This window comes from Onychostoma macrolepis, chromosome 13 (assembly GCF_012432095.1).
Source record: "Onychostoma macrolepis isolate SWU-2019 chromosome 13, ASM1243209v1, whole genome shotgun sequence".
Lineage (NCBI taxonomy): Eukaryota > Metazoa > Chordata > Actinopteri > Cypriniformes > Cyprinidae > Onychostoma > Onychostoma macrolepis.
The window spans coordinates 21,445,563-21,465,915 of NC_081167.1; the positions used below are offsets into that span (position 1 = coordinate 21,445,563).

The 20,353-nt window shown below is 39.1% G+C and overlaps 1 protein-coding gene across 4 annotated transcripts in view; it reads left to right on the forward strand.

Annotated features, from left to right (window-relative positions):
• The window catches only part of macrod2 (mono-ADP ribosylhydrolase 2), a 544,600-nt gene that overhangs the window by 141,962 nt on the left and 382,285 nt on the right, over positions 1-20,353 (forward strand). For all 4 annotated transcript variants that reach the window (XM_058795075.1, XM_058795078.1, XM_058795077.1 and 1 more), the window contains one exon: positions 2,853-2,882. In XM_058795075.1, coding sequence (XP_058651058.1) covers positions 2,853-2,882 — 30 coding nt within the window. The remainder of the gene's footprint in view (positions 1-2,852; positions 2,883-20,353) is intronic.

Below are 20,353 nucleotides of genomic sequence, written 5' to 3' on the forward strand. Positions count from 1 at the left end.
AAGCATTTTAGCTTGGTTCATTTGAGGTCTTGGCAGATCATTTTTTCGTTTAGCCTCAGGTTAATGCAGACTGTGCTTGCTTTACTCTTGCATCTTCATTCTGTATGCCAGACGGAGTTAGTCAGTTAATCACACATTCTGATATTGTTGTGCAACTGAGAAAAATATGGATGGATGGAAATTGTTCTGGAAGCCCGCAGTTCTTAGTGTGTTAGCAGGTTGATGCTGTGCTTTAGCATGTTAATAATATAAATTCACACATTTTCTCATTATATCAGGTTGTACTAGTATGTGAGCTCTTGAAAGATAATATAGTCTCAAACGGCATCCTAAAGGTGCGGTCATTAGAGAAATTTCGCTTTCTGTTGCGTAAAAACTTTAGCTAAATGACTAGCCTAAATAAATATAATGTATACTGAAAATACAGATGAATACTTAAGTGTCAGCCCATTGTATATAGACACATTCCAGTTTTTGTGGCATGTCTTCATTTTTGGAGTCTGTTAAAAGTTTTGTGTGTGTTTTGTCTGTGATGTATTAATACAGAGTGTTTCTCTTCTTCTCTGGTGTGTTTTTTTTCTTTTTTCTTTTATGGGGTACATGTGCTATTTCCCCATGGGCCTGACAGGAAAGTGTGAGCAGCTTTTAGCTGCTCGGTATCAACCCCGAGTGCAAAAGGAAAAACACAGGAAAGATGCGATTTGTGTGTGTGGGAATGTGTGAGGATATCGTCACCGTGGAGGCCGGCGTCTGTGTTGTTTTCTGACACTAACTAATGACCAGCACAATCTCGGTGTTTCTGTATTGTTAGATTTACGAGCTTAGCGGGACGCCCACCGCTGTGAGTCCTACCGGCCCTCGTCAGTTCTCTTAAGAGAGAGCAGGAAGCTTTGACTGGGATTTATGACCCGAACAAGATAGAAAAAAAAAAACCTGCACCATGTACAGACAGAGCTTTGTTTTTGTCTATTGAGTGTTGTCGTCTTATCAAGGGTGAACACCAGCCAGAGCAAAGGTCTAGGATGACACAGGAAGTAGCACATGTTGTCTTCCTGTCTGCTTTCCTGCATTAAGATGACAATGTAGGTGGCGTTTTATTGTTTGTTTGTTTTTTGCTTTTTTTATTTTTATTTTTATTGTTTTTTTCAATTTAGCAACTATTGTGAGGCTAGAATTACATTAGAAAAATAAATATTTTTGTGATGCTAGAAGCATAATTTCTCTAAACATTTACTGTATCTGATCAGAAATACAGTAAAAATAGTAATATTGTGAAATATTAATTTTTAAAATAACTGTTTCTAATTTAAGTATTAATTTCTTTAAAAAATTCCCACTGAATAGTTGTGTTGCTATATATTTTATTAATATATCTGTATGGGTCAGTCACTACTTTTAGACTATTTTCCTCTTGTACCTTATTGCATAGATATTGAACAAGACGGGCAGGGAGCTGTGTTTTATGATTAATAACTCTATCAAACTGCAATATGGCATGATTGTGCCTCTGGGGTAGATTTCTGTTTAGATTTTAACTGTGGCCTGTTTGGACTCAAGTTTCTGTCACTTTGGATCATACTGCAAGTAGCCAGTTCCACGGCACCGCAGCGCTGAGATATTCTTCTGAAAGTGCACACGTTTTCTTTTTTGCTTCTTCGCAGCAGCTGTTCTCCATTTGTTCTCCCGCTCGCTGTCTTATGATAAGAGATTGCTAAGGAAAAGTCCCCATCCATTTTGAGGATTTTAATGTCTCCCTTGATATCAGTTGCTGAGGGGTTAGTCTTGTTGTCGATCTCGGTGGAGGTAGCAGGGGTTTTTTTCATGCTTACCTAGACGCTTATTCTCTAAGAAAAAAAGAGCAGGAGTGAGAGAAGGAGAGATCAAAAGAATCCCACAGAGAGACTTGCTTCACAAAGGGAAAGAAACATTTAAGAAAGTAAAAATAAAAGGGCCCTCGTGGGTCATTATTCTCAACTTTCTCAGCATCCCCACTGGGATAAGAGATGCCGTGCTGTCGTTGGGAAAGCTCAGACAGAAGAACACAGTCGCACCATTAGGACCTTTCTTTGCGCTGATGTATCTCTTATCATTTGTTCTGAACGGTGCAGATTTAATATATTATACTATTATATGATATATGTAATATTATAAAAGTAATATTATGTACTGTATATACTGTGTGTGTGTGTATATGTGACAATGCATATTATAATTTAAATATGATTGTCATAAATTTGAATGTATTGTTTGTGTACATACCTGTAATATGTAATTAATGGTATGGAATAAAATGGGCTTCACCACTTGTAGAATAGTGAAAAAAAGGTGTAACAGTGTCTTGTGGTGCCAAACTCCTGTGTGGCTGATTGTCCCTCTTAAGTAGAGAGGAGTGGAATATAGTTTTACTCTGTCTGTTTTTAGCACTCTTATCCGGGCGGCGGGAGGGATTTCTTAGACAGGCCGCTGACCCTGGCCGCCCACTGCACTATCGCAGATCAGAAACATGGCATCAAAGAAACGCCTGGGCCCCAGCCACGTCTGCTTAAACTCACCACAGCAGCTCTACGTGTAGCCCACTCGGCTCTGACAGAAAACACGCAGCCTGAGAGTTTAGCGCTCAATGGTATTCATTTAGGAGTGTAATGATAGCGTTCTGCAGTATGGCTGCCAGCTCACTGGTACCTAAAACCTCTGTTCAGTGCAGACGTCTGGCTTTGGAGTGTTCTTGACCTTCAGGTTCCACATCTTTGTTGGCTCTCATCTGAATGATAGTATGCTCCGCATTGAGCTAAAGTGCTTCTTTTGAACGTATGACACTCATGTTGTTTTTCTCTCTTTTGTTTCCTCTACAGCAAACTCTTCTCTGCTCGGCGGTGGAGGAGGTAAGTGTCTCATCTTACTACATTTTCATTGTAACATCGTTTTGAGAAGTTAGGTGGTTTCTCCATGAATTTGACAGCAGAAAACACATCGCCGTCCACTGGCACATGAAATCTGAGGTGTCCAACCATGTCTGTGGTTGCCCATGTGGGCGGTAAATGGAGCAACACTACCCAGGCCCTCATTTGGAAACATTTCTGCACACATTTTGACATGATTGAAGTAATTACACACAAAGCACAAGACATGACAGAAGGAGTAAAGAAGTGTCGGGGTGTGGGGTCGGGAATCAACCCAATTACAACTGGAATTTTGATCTACCTCACTTTTACAGAGGAATCCATTTAGTCCCCGGATAATGAATGTAGGTCAGTCGTGTGCCCCTTTTCGCACGATCCATTGTTTATCCATCTGTGCCACGGTGTCAGGGAGGGTCCTTCTCCCCTGCCACATCTCGGGAGCCGGCCGCACTTGATTGAGTCCCTCGTGAGGAAGCGATTACCACTCGTGATACACTATCCGTCTCACATCACACTCTCCTTAGTACGGCTCTTATGTTATCTGATGTGTGCTGAAAGCCCCCAAACCCCCGTCTTTCTTCATCGTAGCTCTAGAATAGACCCTTATCAGCCACTGTGACCGATTTCCCTGATTGGAGAAGTGGCGAACAAAAAAAAAAAAGTGGGCTGATTAAGGCCAGAGGTCACACGTCTGTGACAAAACTACTTACCACAGCACTTGTCAGTGAATCGGTGTGACCCCCACGACTGGGAGTCAAATGTTTCTGCGGCCCCGTGCTTTATTGGCACCTCGTTGTATGTCATCATGGTCCTTTTATTGATTTGTCACGATGCGAAACGTCTCGAGGGCAATTTGGTTTCTTCATTATTTTGCCGTAATTGGCTTTTGATATTGGTGTGTGTGCGCGCATATGTGTGTAAGGGAGACTATTAGAGGATGTTCATCAGCAGCGGCAGGTGAACGAAGACTGATGTTACACTCTGTGGGAATATTTTTGCACCTGAAAAAGATCTGTGAAAGGAAATATGCCTATTACCATTGCATCTGGAGGTGTTTTTTTCCCAAACATGTCAGCCTGCAAACAAAACTCACATCCCTGATTTAAAAAAAAAAGAGCTTATTGTCGTGTTCGGCACTGAAGGGAGTTTAATCAAAGCCCATATCAAGAGCATTGTCTCCCCTAATTGCCATCCCCAGATGCCAGTGCTAGAAAACCAATTAACCCGTAACTATAAGACATTTGGTATAGTGTCAAAGAAGATAACAAAAATGCTAATCCAAGGTTGACAATATAAGAAAGCACATGTTAAAGTCTGAAAACAGCATGAAGCAGGCACACTATTTTGGGATGGACTGACGGGGAGATTTTAGGCTTTGTTTACACTGTACTCAAATCCAATTTGGTTTTCACACCCAATCTTTATGCTAATAATGTGAGTTTCAACAATGCTTTTTAAAAATTTTTATTTTGTATTTTTTTTTTTACAGCGACAGTCACATACACTACCGTTCAAAAGTTTGGAACGATAAGATTTGTTTATAAAATGCGTCTGTTAGCTTTGATACTTTTATTCAACAAAAATGTGTTAATTTGATCAAAGTTATAATAATTAAAAAACCAAAAACTAAAATCTGTGTTTTTTTCTACAGCTGAATTTAAGCCTCAATGTTTCTTCATAGTATGAAAGTAAATATTCATTTTGATATTTCCCAAAGATACATTTAGTACAGCATTATTAAATTGTTAGTGTTTTAAAAGATTAAATTAGAGTTCAATAATGACAAATGTATTATTAAAGTAAAGATAGGTGAAAATGCGCCCTGCTAAACATACAAACATACAGTGGGTACGGAAAGTATTCAGACCCCCTTAAATTTTTCACTCTGTTATATTGCAGGCATTTGTTAAAATCATTTGTTAATTTTTTTCCTCAATGTACACACAGCACCCCATATTGACAGAAAAACACAGAATTGTTGACATTTTTGCAGATTTATTAAAAAAAGAAAAACTGAAATATCACATGGTCCTAAGTATTCAGACCCTTTGCTGTGACACTCATATATTTAACTCAGGTGCTGTCCATTTCTTCTGATCATCCTTGAGATGGTTCTACACCTTCATTTGAGTCCAGCTGTGTTTGATTATACTGATTGGACTTGATTAGGAAAGCCACACACCTGTCTATATAAGACCTTACTGCTCACAGTGCATGTCAGAGCAAATGAGAATCATGAGGTCAAAGGAACTGCCTGAAGAGCTCAGAGACAGAATTGTGGCAAGGCACAGATCTGGCCAAGGTTACAAAAACATTTCTGCTGCACTTAAGGTTCCTAAGAGCACAGTGGCCTCCATAATCCTTAAATAGAAGACGTTTGGGACGACCAGAACCCTTCCTAGAGCTGGCCGTCCGGCCAAACTGAGCTATCGGAGGAGAAGAGCCTTGGTGAGAGAGGTGAAGAAGAACCCAAAGATCACTGTGGCTGAGCTCCAGAGATGCAGTCGGGAGATGGGAGAAAGTTGTAGAAAGTCAACCATCACTGCAGCCCTCCACCAGTCGGGGCTTTATGGCAGAGTGGCCCGACGGAAGCCTCTCCTCAGTGCAAGACACATGAAAGCCTGCATGGAGTTGGCTAAAAAACACCTGAATAAGATTCTCTGGTCTGATGAGACCAAGATAGAACTTTTTGGCCTTAATTCTAAGCGGTATGTGTGGAGAAAACCGGCACTGCTCATCACCTGTCCAATACAGTCCCAACAGTGAAGCATGGTGGTGGCAGCATCATGCTGTGGGGGTGTTTTTCAGCTGCAGGGACAGGACGGCTGGTTGCAATCGAGGGAAAGATGAATGCGGCCAAGTACAGGGATATCCTGGACGAAAACCTTCTCCAGAGTGCTCGGGACCTCAGACTGGGCTGAAGGTTTACCTTCCAACAAGACAATGACCCTAAGCACACAGCTAAAATAACGAAGGAGTGGCTTCACAACAACTCAGTGACAGTTCTTGAATGGCCCAGCCAGAGCCCTGACTTAAACCCAATTGAGCATCTCTGGAGAGACCTAAAAATGGCTGTTCATTAACGTTTACCATCCACCCTGACAGAACTGGAGAGGATCTGCAAGGAGGAATGGCAGAGGATCCCCAAATCCAGGTGTGAAAAACTTGTTGCATCTTTCCCAAAAAGACTCATGGCTGTATTAGATCAAAAGGGTGCTTCTACTAAATACTGAGCAAAGGGTCTGAATACTTAGGACCATGTGATATTTCAGTTTTTCTTTTTTAATAAATCTGCAAAAATGTCAACAATTCTGTTTTTCTGTCAATATGGGGTGCTGTGTGTACATTGAGGGAAAAAAAAGAACTTAAATGATTTTAGCAAATGGCTGCAATATAACAAAGAGTGAAAAATTTAAGGGGGTCTGAATACTTTCCGTACCCACTGTATATCTAATATCAAGTGAAATGATAAATAAAATATCCATTTGCTGATATATCATGCATCTCTATCTAAAAGAGTATTTGAACACTGCTCTAGTATACATTGTGCACCCCCAAAAAAATCATGTTTTGAAATCCGATTTTTAATAATTGTTTTTTTTTTTTTTTTTTTGTGGTGTTCAAACTACAAAAATGAAACTAATTTGAGTAGGATGCACCAAAAATTAAATTTCTCTGCCTGTCTGAACAAAGCCAAGTGTAATCCTTTGGCAATAATTGCAAAACCAAAGCAAAAGCAGACTGACATGAGCAAAGCTCATTCTATGGTTTGAATGATGATCCAGGTAGCAAGAGTTCTTTGGCTTTTATCTTTTGGAGACTTCAATCCAAGGCGACTTTTCTTCAATTTTTTAAATCTGTCTCTCCTGTTTCACTCGAGACAAAGCTCTTCATTTCTTTCTCACTCTCTCCAGTCAAAAAAAAAAATGTCTTGTATGTCCTGGGTGGCTTTATCTTTTGACCCTACGATATCAGCAATGGGGTGGCAGATACACAAACCTGTTTTCTTTTCTCCCCCTTTCCTACTGCCTATCGTTTATCAAGGTGAGGACCCCCATCTGTGATGAGTTCATCTCATTCGCTACTCTTCAGAAAGAAAGACTTAGGCTTCCTCTTATCTCTGGAAGGATTTCCCTGCTCTTGTTTTGCTTTCTAATGACCTAAGATCTGGGAGAAAAGCTGACTCTCTAATGTAAATAAAAGGGAAAGCTTCTACTGTACGGAGCTTTGAACTCTGGGTGGGACAAAAGGTCACGGTCATTTAATTGTCTAGTAAACTGTTTTGTTATTTTAGGCTTTAGCGAACTAGCATTCCACCCAGTTTTTGTCTCTCACAGGGCTTCATAGCTGTGGTTGAGTGGGTTTCCTGTTGTTGAGCCGCAAACGCAACACACAACAAACTCAATCAAAATAAAATTGGTGTGGTCAGCAAAGCACGTTATTTAGTTCCCACTTTAAATGGGCATGATTAAATCTCGTAATTCTCCGTATCTAAATGATCTCTGGTTAACGTAAGTGCTCATAAAAAAAAAAAAACAGAATGTGTTTTTCAGTTAGAGGATCCTTCGAATTCACAACCGATTGCAATATCTTGACGTTTGCTTTCTAGTAAATGAAGCGATTTGAGATGCATCTGGTTATATAAAATGTTCGGTGTTATTTGATGGCTGGGTGTTGATGGAGTCCTGATGGGCTTCGTCTGATATAAACAAGTCCTGATGTCTATCAGCCTGGTTCTTCGTGTTAAACACGATGATTTTGCTTTTTACTTGGCTACGGATCTTCAGTAGGGGAGAGAACTTTGATGTCTTCATCCAGAGGGGATATTGGCTCGTTTGCATTCTGACTGAAATGATTTTGCCTGTTTAGCACTGAGGTTTCAAGTAGACCACCCAGACAAATCACAGCATTTTTGGTGATGCTTCAACTTTGCAAGGTTGTGTGAGACCAGAGTATGGAGTGGAGTAGAAGTGATAGCAGTTACATATCCCGCTCAAAGCATTCTGGTATCACTTTTCTGCAGTATAAGTATACCATAGTTAGCACTGTTACTACTGCACTGCATTTTTAAAAATGTATGTATCTTTTAGTTTTATCATGAATGTTTAGTGGGAATAAGAAAATTAAATTATGGGGAATATGCAATTTCAATATATGAAAGCAACATAGTGTTATATCTTTTTAAATTCCATTCAGAATGTCTAATTGTATGAATTTAAATATAGAAATTTATATTGCATTACATTATACTACTTGACTATACTTTAAGAAACATATCATTCAAGTATATTCATCTGATTTTTTTTCTAATGTGCGTATGACTGTAATGTGGCCCAGTGAAGTTCCAGATTCTCCTTGCTGGAATAAGGACATGTCATGTTCCATACTTGAATTATGTCTCCTTATTCTGAGCTATGGAGCAGTAGGTCGCTTGACCTTGCAAAAAGCAATTAAGACCGTGTGTGTTGCCAGCAACATCCGTTAGCCTGCGGGCATTAATCGTTTTATTTTTTTGGGGGTGAAAGTGACTCCATTGACAGAACACAACCATTGGATAGCTTTTTAAATTGCTTTTTCACACATTACAGCAGCCTATTGATACCTGACGGCTTGCACAAGTGCCATGTTGGGATTTGCTAATTCTTATAGACATTGGATTTATGTGTGGATGTGTACTGTTCTGTATGTTTTCCAACTTGGCTGCGAGACGTGTATTGTATAGAGCTTCTATTTTGGTCTTATTCAGCTCATGTTATTATTGTTTCATCACATATATCTCCATGGAGCCTATACCAGATGTACATTCAGTTTCTTTCTAAAGATTATGTTTTTACAAGACGATCACAACTGAAAGGTTTGGTTTAGTCAGATTTCAGACAATTTGTTTGGGCAAATCCCAATGTGCAGTGTTTTCACAGGCTATTATGGATGACCACAGAATCATTGGGATTTAAAAAAAAAAAATATCTAAAAATGGATAATACAGTATTATGTGCCCATCTCATTCAAGTAAACAACAACAACAACAAAATTACATTAATGCATCTGGTATCATGAAAAAAATATGGACAGTATTTATACAGCATGTGAAATTGTCATTAATCACTTACCCTCATGTCGTTCCAAACCCATAAAAGCTTTGTTCGTCTTCGGAACACAATTTAAGATATTTTGGATGAAAACTGGGAGGCTTGTGACTGTCCCATTGACTGCCAAACAATTAACACTGTCAAGGACCAGAAAAGTATGAAAGATGTCATTCCAGAAAAGTATGAAGGACGCCGTCAGAATACTCCATCTGCCATCAGTGGTTCAACCGTAACGTTATGAAGCTACGAGAATACTTTTTGTATGCAAAAAAAGCAAAAATAACTAATTTATTCAACAATTCTTCTCCTCTGCGTCAGCGAATAAATTTGTTATTTTTGTTTTTTTTGCGTACAAAAAGTATTCTCGTAGCTTCATAACGTTACGGTTGAACCACTGATGGCAGATGGACTATTTTGCTGATGTCTTTCATACTTTTTTGGGCCTTGACAGTGTTATTTACTTGGCAGTCAATGGGACAGTCACAAGCCTCCCGGTTTTCATCCAAAATATCTTAAATTGTGTTCTGAAGACTAACAAAGCTTTTACGGGTTTGGAACGACATGGGGGTAAGTGATTAATGACACAATTTTCATTTTGGGGTGGAGTAACCCTTTAATGTCTACGTTCTACTCTAATTAATTTTTAACATTTCAGGTTGTACAAAAATAACATTCATGTATTATGACCATGAATTAGCAATGTACATAAGTGTATTTGTAGTGGAATTAATAAATGTTGTAAAAAATGTTGTTGATTTGTTAGTTTATGATACGTAATGCATTAACTATTAACAAAAAGAATCGCATTGTAAATAAACGTTTTTTTGCAGTGAGATTTATCTTACCTGATTGTGAAAGGGAAAACCTGGAGTGGATTTGAGTGAGTGATTACATAATGCTTATGAGTGGGGAGGGGAAAATTCTGTCATTCCACTCAACTCGCATATTTTGTCCTCTACCCATCCAGTCTCTCTCAATATGAATATCATTTTCAGAGGGCAGTTTTGACCATACACATTTGTAAACATTCTCTCTTTGGTGTTTTGATCTGGTGCTGAATGCAACCAGTCTTCTGTTTTTTACTTTGCAGGGGTGAAAGTGAGAGCGGCCTCTCTCTTTCATCTCACCGGCTGTCTCTCTCATATCAAATCATCATGATTTCACTGTTTCATCCTTGTGTGCTTGCGTGAGCCATCCATCCTTTCATCTTTGCGCTTAATACAGAACATCGTGAATCATACTTCATCTTCAGGTTACTTCAGTATTGCTTAGTAGCTAATACATCATCAGTGCTTAAAACGGTTTCTTCCATGCACCTGCTGCGAGGCAGCTTTTATCCATGTTAGGCTCACTGGAACAAAAGCACCACACCTGCCACTTTAGCTACGACCACATCCATGCTCCAATTAAAGCCTGAAATGATGCAAAACCCATCCTTTTGTCCCAAATCTTACCAAAACATCCTCCACATGCGCCTGTCAAAAGGCGAACGGCAGCATGTGGATACATCTAATGGATCTCAACAAGGCTATTTTACTCTTTGATAGAGATGCTTGTTACACAAGCACATGAATGTGTATTCTTCTGGAGGGGAGAGTTTTACCCATAATCCCTTACTGCATGCTTGTTCACAGGTTTTTGTGGGAGGATCCTGAAATAGGCTCTGCTATCACACTGTGGCCCAATCAGCAGTGATGGATGGACTAATTGATGGGAAATTATCACACCATTAGTTTTTGGGCTACTTCAGTGAGCGCTATATTTAGATGTGCTGATGTGTTATGGTATCTTGGAGAAGGCAGTTTTTAGGGCCTTTTTATTTATCATCAAAATATGCGTCAGATGTTTATTTTTATTTATTTTTTTATTTTTTGAGGCTGCTGAGCCAAAGGATGTTCTCAGATGAGTGGCATTTAAAAAATCTCTCTTTCTTACATAATAAATATTAATATTTAATTAAGTAATAACTATATCAAAACATTCTTATTCACAAAATATTACATAATATAAATTGTATGCATACATTTATATATGTAATAATATATTTATATTATATTATATACATACACTAACTGTATATAGTAATGGTACTTGTGTTCTGAGTGTTTTTTTTTTTTTTTTTTTCTAGTCATTATGTGATTGCTAGGGTGTTATGGTTAGTTGCTAGAATAAATAGCCACCCTCAGGTCATATTTTCATAGTATTCAAGTCCTTAGATATGGCTCATATTCCTCTTTAAATATAAGGATTTTTTTTCGCGCCCATTTTATCATCCGCCAGTGTTTGGAAAAATTATATCCAGCAAAGATCTAGATGCATTAACATCTTAATAAAATATAAATATATAAAATATCTTAGCAAACCTTACCACAAAATGCACATATATAATTATAAAGATAAACAAACTAATGACATTATTAGCAAATATATTGCAAGGAAGATATTTTCCTCCTCTGAAGCTTCATGAAGGACACATTAATGCAGGTGTCGGACAAGGTGGCAGGTCTACTGTCACATCTCGGTTAAAGTGCGGGGTTTCTGCCGCCAATGCTGGGCTCAGTGTTCGCATCACTGTTCCCTAGAACTGATGAATCATTCATCTGTGTCTCCACACATAAATCTCCCCACTGTCATCCCATCGCCATCGGCAACCATGTCATTAGTTAGTCAATGGCATCTTGGGCTCTGTCTGTGTGCACGATGCCAGGAAATTGTTTTAACTTTTACCAGCAAATATCTGTCTGCACACACAAATGAGTTACTCCTAAATCTTTCATTTGGTGAAGTCAAAATTATTAGCTGGTTTCAGGTGCAGGTTTTTTTTTATATTGCATGATCCAACGGTTGGCGGATGTGCAGTATTTAGCTTTTCAGAGTAAATGTCAACAGACACTCCATGACATTCCCGTGCAGCTTACATCTTCCAGCAAACACCTGAACAAACTACTTCACCAGAGCCCTTCATTCCCATGGGAATAACCCTGTTGGGGCTTGTAAATGGTTTTCCCTTCACACATTCACAGTAAACAATCGTGATCCCAGGAAATCATGATCCGAGTAATGATGTTTGTGGAAAGCCTGAGTCATTTGTTTGATATACACCAACAGTATACACATCTTTTTTTTTCCTCTGCTTATTTCTGATGTTTGCACTTCTGTTACGCACCCTTTCCTTGCTGACGCGTGTGCGTTTCAAATGTGTAAATCTGCGATTTGCTCTGTTATTAGATACCTGCAACCTCCAGCACACTAGAGAAAATCTGTAACTGGTATCTATAATTTTATCTCTGTGCTTGTGGAGAAAATATCCTCGAGGGAATAACTACCTCCAGTTTGACCCGTGACAACATATTATTTGAGGAAGAGATCCACAGGACTCCAGGTAACAGATTTCAAGGCCTGTGTGACGCATAGATGGGTGTTTTACCATGTCATCGAGAAACGGGTTGGATAAGTTGTGATTATCATTCTTCTATGACGCATCAGAACAGTTGAGTGCAGGAGCATCCTCCCATCCCTTCCACATTATTTTGGGTCAATCGCTGAGATTTCAGACAAAACCGAACATTCCCTTTTCTGAATGTCACTTCAGATTTGGCTCTGAAAAGCCTCGTGTTTGGTGCTGCGGTCGCTGAGCCTCGCTGGCTTTGCCCACTGGGAGTCATTCTTGTTTGGAGGATGAGTCGTCCTGTCAGTTTACTCATTGGTCAGTTTTTGCATCCTCTAGCCCTTGGCTGCGGACAAAATGTATCCTGACAGTATTAGGAGCAGTGAGGAACAGTCCCCACAAGAGCACCATAGTCTCACCAACAGGCCACTTCGCAGACCTAGCATGATAGTCACCCACAATCCCTTTAACACTGGTTTGATCTGTCAAATCGATGGCCGCTTTTAATGTCGCAAATGGACTGTTTTGAAAAAAGGCCCAATCGGATTGAATTAAATTACTTTGTCTATCACTCCAGAAAGAGGTGGTTTGCAGAAGCAAAGCACTTTAGTGAGGTTTCACTGAAGCTTCATGATAAAGAAAGTTTTTGAGGTAGTTAGCCAATTAATTAGTAGCGATTTTTGAATGTTTTTAAACAGGGGGGAGACAGAGGGGTCAATATGTGAGGGGAAGGGCCAAAATAAACACCTCGGTATGGTTCTTTAAATGTGGATTCAAGACCTCATGCTAATTATTTTCTTTTCTAGACATGTAAAAAAGTCAAGGTGACAAAATTGAAGTAGTCAACGATATGAAATGATTAAATATAAATATTTGTAATTTAATTTGTCAACCCCTTACCAGTCGGCACAGTGAAGAAAAAGGCCCATTATCGGAATAACCTTCATAAAAAGAAAAACTTTTACAGAGACTCAGAATATAAGAATATACTGTTTAATAACAATCATCTGTAATTTAGGTTACATCAAATATTCAAACTGCAGACTCCTATTTAAAACCAACTTAAACCATTTAAAAATTTACTGGTATTTTAAAATTTAAAAGGACCACTTTTGAGATTTAAGAACTTCATTAGTCGCCTTTCCATTTGATATGTTTGCCCTCCCTTAATGTTTTTTATGCAATTGAACTCTTGTGTTCAGACCATCAAAGAAACTTAAATTCGTTACAAATATTATTTATTTAAATGCATCTTCAACTGGAATACATTCAACGCTATAATCAGAAGATAATCGGCCACTGTTGGCTAATAGATGGCTTAATAGATAAGCCCGATCTGATGTGATGTGCCCATATACTCACAAAGCATTTATGTGATCTTTATCACTGAGATGAACATTAAGCCGTCTGGTGCACAAAGCATTAACTCAAGCATAGGATTAAATAGATTTGGGACAAAAACTATTAGGTTCAATGCTATTAGCTTTTAATGGGCTAGAGTTAGCCACAGAGCTATGGAGTATGGAGCAGGATGCTTTCTCTAAAGTGAACAGATTCAGAAGGTTTCAGTAATTACTACAAATTAATTCAATTTTAAATGGAATTTACTACAATTCTCAAGTGAAGTGTGAAGCAGACCGCATTATCTGCACAAGCGCGAGACCGGGATCACTGAAGGTTTGTATTTGGATGCTCTTAATGACGCCAATACAAAAGAAAACATTAGCATTCGTTCAAACCCCAGTCTTGTAAAATGCCAGCGTCCATAGGAAGCAATTAGTTTCAAGCGTGAAACAATGTTTGAACGAGTCTCTTATGTGTGTGTGAGTGTGTTTACATGGACACACAACATCACAACAGTGTCTTAATACGGGATGTCATATTTGTCGGTTCTTCTGTGAAAGTACAAAGGCTGTAATTATGACAGATGTCAAAGCGGTCTTAAAAAACTTCCCAGATTACTAGAACAAAAGCTCGAAAAGACATATCCAAGACCCTTGGTATTTACGCAGACTGACTCATGATAAAAGTGTGTCTTCTCTCTAAGTAGATGGTCTTTTTACAGCATCTGTTGTGTCTGTCTGTCTATGCCGTGATATTTGATAGAATACAGAAAGTGGTGGAGATTTCGGGGTTTGGGGGTGTTGGGCAATGAAGGGGGTTGTGGGTTCAACATTGTGCTGGGTGACATCTCCCTGACACCTCCAATGAGCAGACACAGACCAGGAGTCGTGCCCTTTAGCCAAACCGTAACCGACTGTCAGCCTTTCGGTGCGTCTCAAGAGGCTGTGCTAGTTAGCGCTATCTGTCAGATTGTGCTCTCGCCAAAAAATGCTGTGTTTCTGCCCTGAGATGGAGCAGAGGAGAGAAGAGAAGCTCTGGAGAGAAGCTGTCATCTTTTTTTCTTCTCTCTCCCTCTCTTTCCTCTGTTACCGACGCGAGAGAGGGCATCTTTCCTTCTGGATATTCAGCTGGTGAAGGCTGTCCTGGAGAACGCTGCATCTGTCTAGAGAGTGTCACTCAAGCAAAACAGAGACAGCTCCCACGGGGCAGAATGAATTCATTCATGCCGTTAACCCCACGGTACCTCCAGCCCTCCTGTCTGGGGCCGACACGTTACACACAGACACACACATACGTGCACATACATCCATGTCTGTGTGGGTCTCCGAGGGATAATATGTGCCTCTGAGGGAGAAGCAGTGAGACTGGACTCCTGTGCAACTTTTCAAAAACTAAACCTCCCCAACTGTATACCACCACCACCACAGTGAGAAAAATCATATATTACTCAAGTTTTACTCCAATACGCTGTAGTCCAGATTTGAATTCAAAATCGAATGTGACAAGAAGATTATGTAGCATGAAATAAAGGTGAGAAAGTGCTAGCACAAAATAAACATACAGCACAGGCTGTATTCTGATTCCCAAAACAAATGACTTTGATCTAGTGAATCACTAACGTGCAATACAACCAGTGTAGACTGGTTAATGAACAAATTCACTAATTCACTTTTTAGTGAATCAGAAGAATTTAGTAATACTATTGTAGTACAATTCGAGAACAAATGGCTCTTATGATCTGATTCTTTTTAGCGAAACAAAAGCACTAAGTGTAAACAGTATAGTTTCTGGTTCTTTTAATGAACTGATCAACAAGACTCACTGGTTTTAATCAGTCTGACAAATTCTTCTCTGAATGAACTCACTGAACTGCAAGTTATCATTTACTTTTAGCGATGTTCCTATTGAAATGAAGCATGTGTACTTGCGTCAGTACAATTACTGACTGATTAATAAAATGTTTTAATTAAAATATCATTTATTTAAATGACCCTTAAAATGCATATGGACAATGAATCAGTAATCATACTGATTTAAGATGCACAAACTGTATACATAATAGAACAGCTCATCCAAAAATAAATAAAAAGGATACCATCATTTATAATCAATTCATATTTGATGTCTTTCACTTAAAACGCTATACTGCTTAAACACTTTTACAACTGTGAGTAATTGGAGTAGTCTGAAACACCCTGGAAGCTCTGGTATGAAAGGTACGGGTGTTTAGTGAGAAAGACAGGATGAAGGAATCAGGAGGAAGTGAGAAGAGGAGGCAGGGAAAACAAGATTTGGAGGAAAGAGGCAGTTAGGAAGTTGGTTAAAACGTTGTGAAGTGGGGAGCCCACAGATGGAGGATGTTATCTTAAGCACAGTGGAAAAGTAAGCCTGAGAAACAGATTTTGTGAGGAATGAAGCGGCGATGGCCATTCGGCGGGAGAGACAAAGTTTTTTGGCAGGTGAGGGGATTTATGAGCCGAAGAAGAGATATTAGCAAAAGAGAAATTTTCTTCAACAATACTATCTGCAGCTCTTAGTCCTAATTGGCTCTTATCTCTCAGTATCTGTAAACAGTCCGCTCCGTGAACTGCGAAATGGAGAAAGACATGGGGAGAGCGCTCACTGAAATATTCTCCATAAATGAGATTTATACTCATTACATTTCCAGAGTGGCTGTTTTAATTTGTCAGTCACCAGGAACCTTATCGTTCAAACCATTAAAGGCCTTGAAATGGTGTCTGGATCCCAATGGCCAACCAAAACATAAAGACAATTTCTCTTCATGTTCCTCATAGCTAAGAAAATAAAATAGTTTCTGACCATTTGTTCGATTCTCTCAGGAGAACAAAGTTGAAATATAAAAACAATTTTAAAGGGGAAAGATGAGATTAATATGAACTAATTAAGACAAGGTTTTCTGTTCTTTCAGCTGCTGCAGTTTGTGTTTGTAGAGCAAGTAATTAATTGGCTGAATAATAATGACACTTCTAATGCAGTATAAGATGCGTTTCTTCCACAGTGTATTTTTTTTTTACGCTTTTGAAAGTCAGCTGATAAATCTGAATCATATGAATTTTTTTTTTAATTGAGCCAGCACATTTTTTTAATTGTTGACTGTTTCAACCATTAATTCTCCTGAGCAATAAATGAGCAACCTCTTGGTAATCTCTGTGCATCTATCTCCTCCCTATCTCAGTTGTTCTTCATTTATTGGCCATTAAAAATAGCAGTTTATACAATACTACATGCCAGTGACGTGTAGTACTTGCAAGGCATCACTCTATTGATCAGACATGTTTAAATTTCTCTTTATGATCTGAGACTTTCCGGCCTGGATAAGTTATATTCATAGTCTTCTATATTGCATCTGTTTAACCCTTTTTCCCTCCTGTACTGCACATATTCTCATACACAGCTGACAGAAAACAAAACGTGCCCTGTGTGTCAATCAGCTTTGATGTAACATTTAATTTACACACAGCTCAAACCCTGATATAAAATAGCATAATACTTTAACACCTGTTATTTTTCTGCATTTCAAGCACTGGGATTTTCTACATGAAATGCAAATCTAGCCTTTAGTTATAATGTGAAATAAAACGCTATTATCCCAGTTGTGCAAGTATAAAAGTACCATCAACAGAATTACACAGGAAAGCTTTTCCATTAGAAAAGTACTAGTTCCGCACACTGCTGTGTGAATAGGAGGTGGGCTGTGCCTGGTTTGGCCCGCATCTCACTTTTATCCCTACTGTGTGGCTAAATGAACTCCAGAGGTGGGCCACCATGACTGTGTGAAATCTGCACTTACACCTGGGTCCTCGGCGGGCCCCTGTGGACCAGAGACCCCAGCTGGAGACAGGCTTAAGAGGAGATCAATGTTTATGAGGTGGGCGGTACGGCCACGGTGGTCCTACTCCTGTGACCGAAGTGTCTCTCTGTATTTGTAGTGTGGACTTGTATACGTTTACACAGCTCTGTAACCTTGAAAGTGCGGGATCAACTGCTGCCGTCCCTTCAGTGTTGTTTGAAGTGCCGTGGTATTTTTTTTTTTTTAGCCCTGAAACACTCTTCAAAGAGCTTTGGCTGTGCCCCCTGATAGACTGCAGAGAAGCTGTTTACACAGCACAGAGTTTGAAGTCTGCGAGAGTCTGCGTGAGCGATTGTTTGTTTGCTCTCAGGTGATCCTGCAGGACGCTGGTAAAGAGGTGACCAGTGATGAGAACGTGTCCCAGAGTAGAGATACAAAGCAAAATGCATTTGGTCATTTTTTTTGTCTGTCTGGTTATTTAAAATAAATTTATTGTATCCACCTTATTTTTCCTGTAAAAGCGGGCGTGGCCATTTGTAAATTTTATGCGTGAGGCTTCCGGTCTCATTCGCGCCCAGCCATTTTTAGCTGTACAAAACAGCTCATTTTGCTGCTTGATATTGAAAACTGGTGTGTCTTAACATATTATTTTAACTTAAATAACCAGAAGTCTCGCACATTCACAGAAAACGGCTTACTTCCTCATTGAAAAATAAGGTGGATATGTTTGTTTATATGTATAAATTATTATACATAATGAATTTAATTAAATATTTCCAATCCTTAATAATGCATTGAATGTTATATTTCAGTTTAGCGCAGAAATTTAAAACAAAACTGAATTAGTTTTTTATTAGTAGAAGAAAATGTAAAATGAATCTCGTTATCTATCTAGCTAAATTCTAGATTATTATTAATTACATTTTTGTTTTAAATAAAGTCCCCTTTTTAAGGACCCCTCATATAAAATATACAGGTGCATCTCAATAAATTAGAATGTTGTGGAAAAGTTCATTTATTTCAGTAATTCAACTCAAATTGTGAAACTCGTGTATTAAATAAATTCAGTGCACACAGACTGAAGTAGTTTAAGTCTTTGGTTCTTTTAATTGTGATGATTTTGGCTCCCATTTAACAAAAACCCACCAATTCACTATCTCAACAAATTTGAATATGGTGACATGCCAATCAGCTAATCAACTCAAAACACCTGCAAAGGTTTCCTGAGCCTTCAAAATGGTCTCTCATCATGGGGAAGACTGCTGATCTGACAGTTGTCCAGAAGACAATCATTGACACCCTTCACAAGGAGGGTAAGCCACAAACATTCATTGCCAAAGAAGCTGGCTGTTCACAGAGTGCTGTATCCAAGCATGTTAACAGAAAGTTGAGTGGAAGGAAAAAGTGTGGAAGAAAAAGATGCACAACCAACCGAGAGAACCGCAGCCTTATGAGGATTGAAAAATCGATTCAAGAATTTGGGTGAACTTCACAAGGAATGGACTGAGGCTGGGGTCAAGGCATCGAGAGCCACCACACACAGACATGTCAAGGAATTTGGCTACAGTTGTCGTATTCCTCTTGTTAAGCCACTCCTGAACCACAGACAACGTCAGAGGCGTCTTACCTGGGCTAAGGAGAAGAAGAACTGGACTGTTGCCCAGTGGTCCAAAGTCCTCTTTTCAGATGAGAGCAAGTTTTGTATTTCATTTGGAAACCAAGGTCCTAGAGTCTGGAGGAAGAGTGGAGAAGCTCATAGCCCAAGTCGCTTGAAGTCCAGTGTTAAGTTTCCACAGTCTGTGATGATTTGGGGTGCAATGTCATCTGCTGGTGTTGGTCCATTGTGTTTTTTGAAAACCAAAGTCACTGCACCCATTTACCAAGAAATTTTGGAGCACTTCATGCTTCCTTCTGCTTGACCAGCTTTTTAAAGATGCTGATTTAATTTTCCAGCAGGATTTGGCACCTGCCCACACTGCCAAAAGCACCAAAAGTTGGTTAAATGACCATGGTGTTGGTGTGCTTGACTGGCCAGCAAACTCACCAGACCTGAACCCCATAGAGAATCTATGGTGTATTGTCAAGAGGAAAATGAGAAACAAGAGACCAAAAAATGCAGATGAGCTGAAGGCCACTGTCCAAGAAACCTGTGCTTCCATATCACCTCAGCAGTGCCACAAACTGATCACCTCCATGCCACGCTGAATTGAGGCAGTAATTAAAGTAAAAGGAGCCCCTACCAAGTATTGAGTACATATACAGTAAATGAACATACTTTCCAGAAGGCCAACAATTCACTAAAAAATTTTTTTTTATTGGTCTTATGAAGTATTCTAATTTGTTGAGATAGTGAATTGGTGGGTTTTTGTGAAATGTGAGCCAAAATCATCACAATTAAAAGAGCCAACGACTTAAACTACTTCAGTCTGTGTGCATTGAATTTATTTAATACACGAGTTTCACAATTTGAGTTTACTGAAATAAATGAACTTTTCCACTACATTCTAATTTATTGAGATGCACCTGTATGGTCACATGTGTTGATTTATCGGCTTTATAGAAAAGCTTCAAAAGTATTCTATCCAAGAAATCACATCAGATTTGAAGTCCTTGAATTAATGTTTGTGTTGTGTGTGTTATCAGTGTTTGTTTTTGTTCATTTGTATTGTACCCCATGTCACACCCTTGGTTTTGTGTTAATGAAGCTGTCTTAACTATAGGCTATTTGTTGAGATCGATTCAGGCAAGGGGGTCCACGGACCTCGGATGAGTCCTGACCGCAGTGCAGTTGTTAATATTTTATAAACTGTGCCCTGATGAG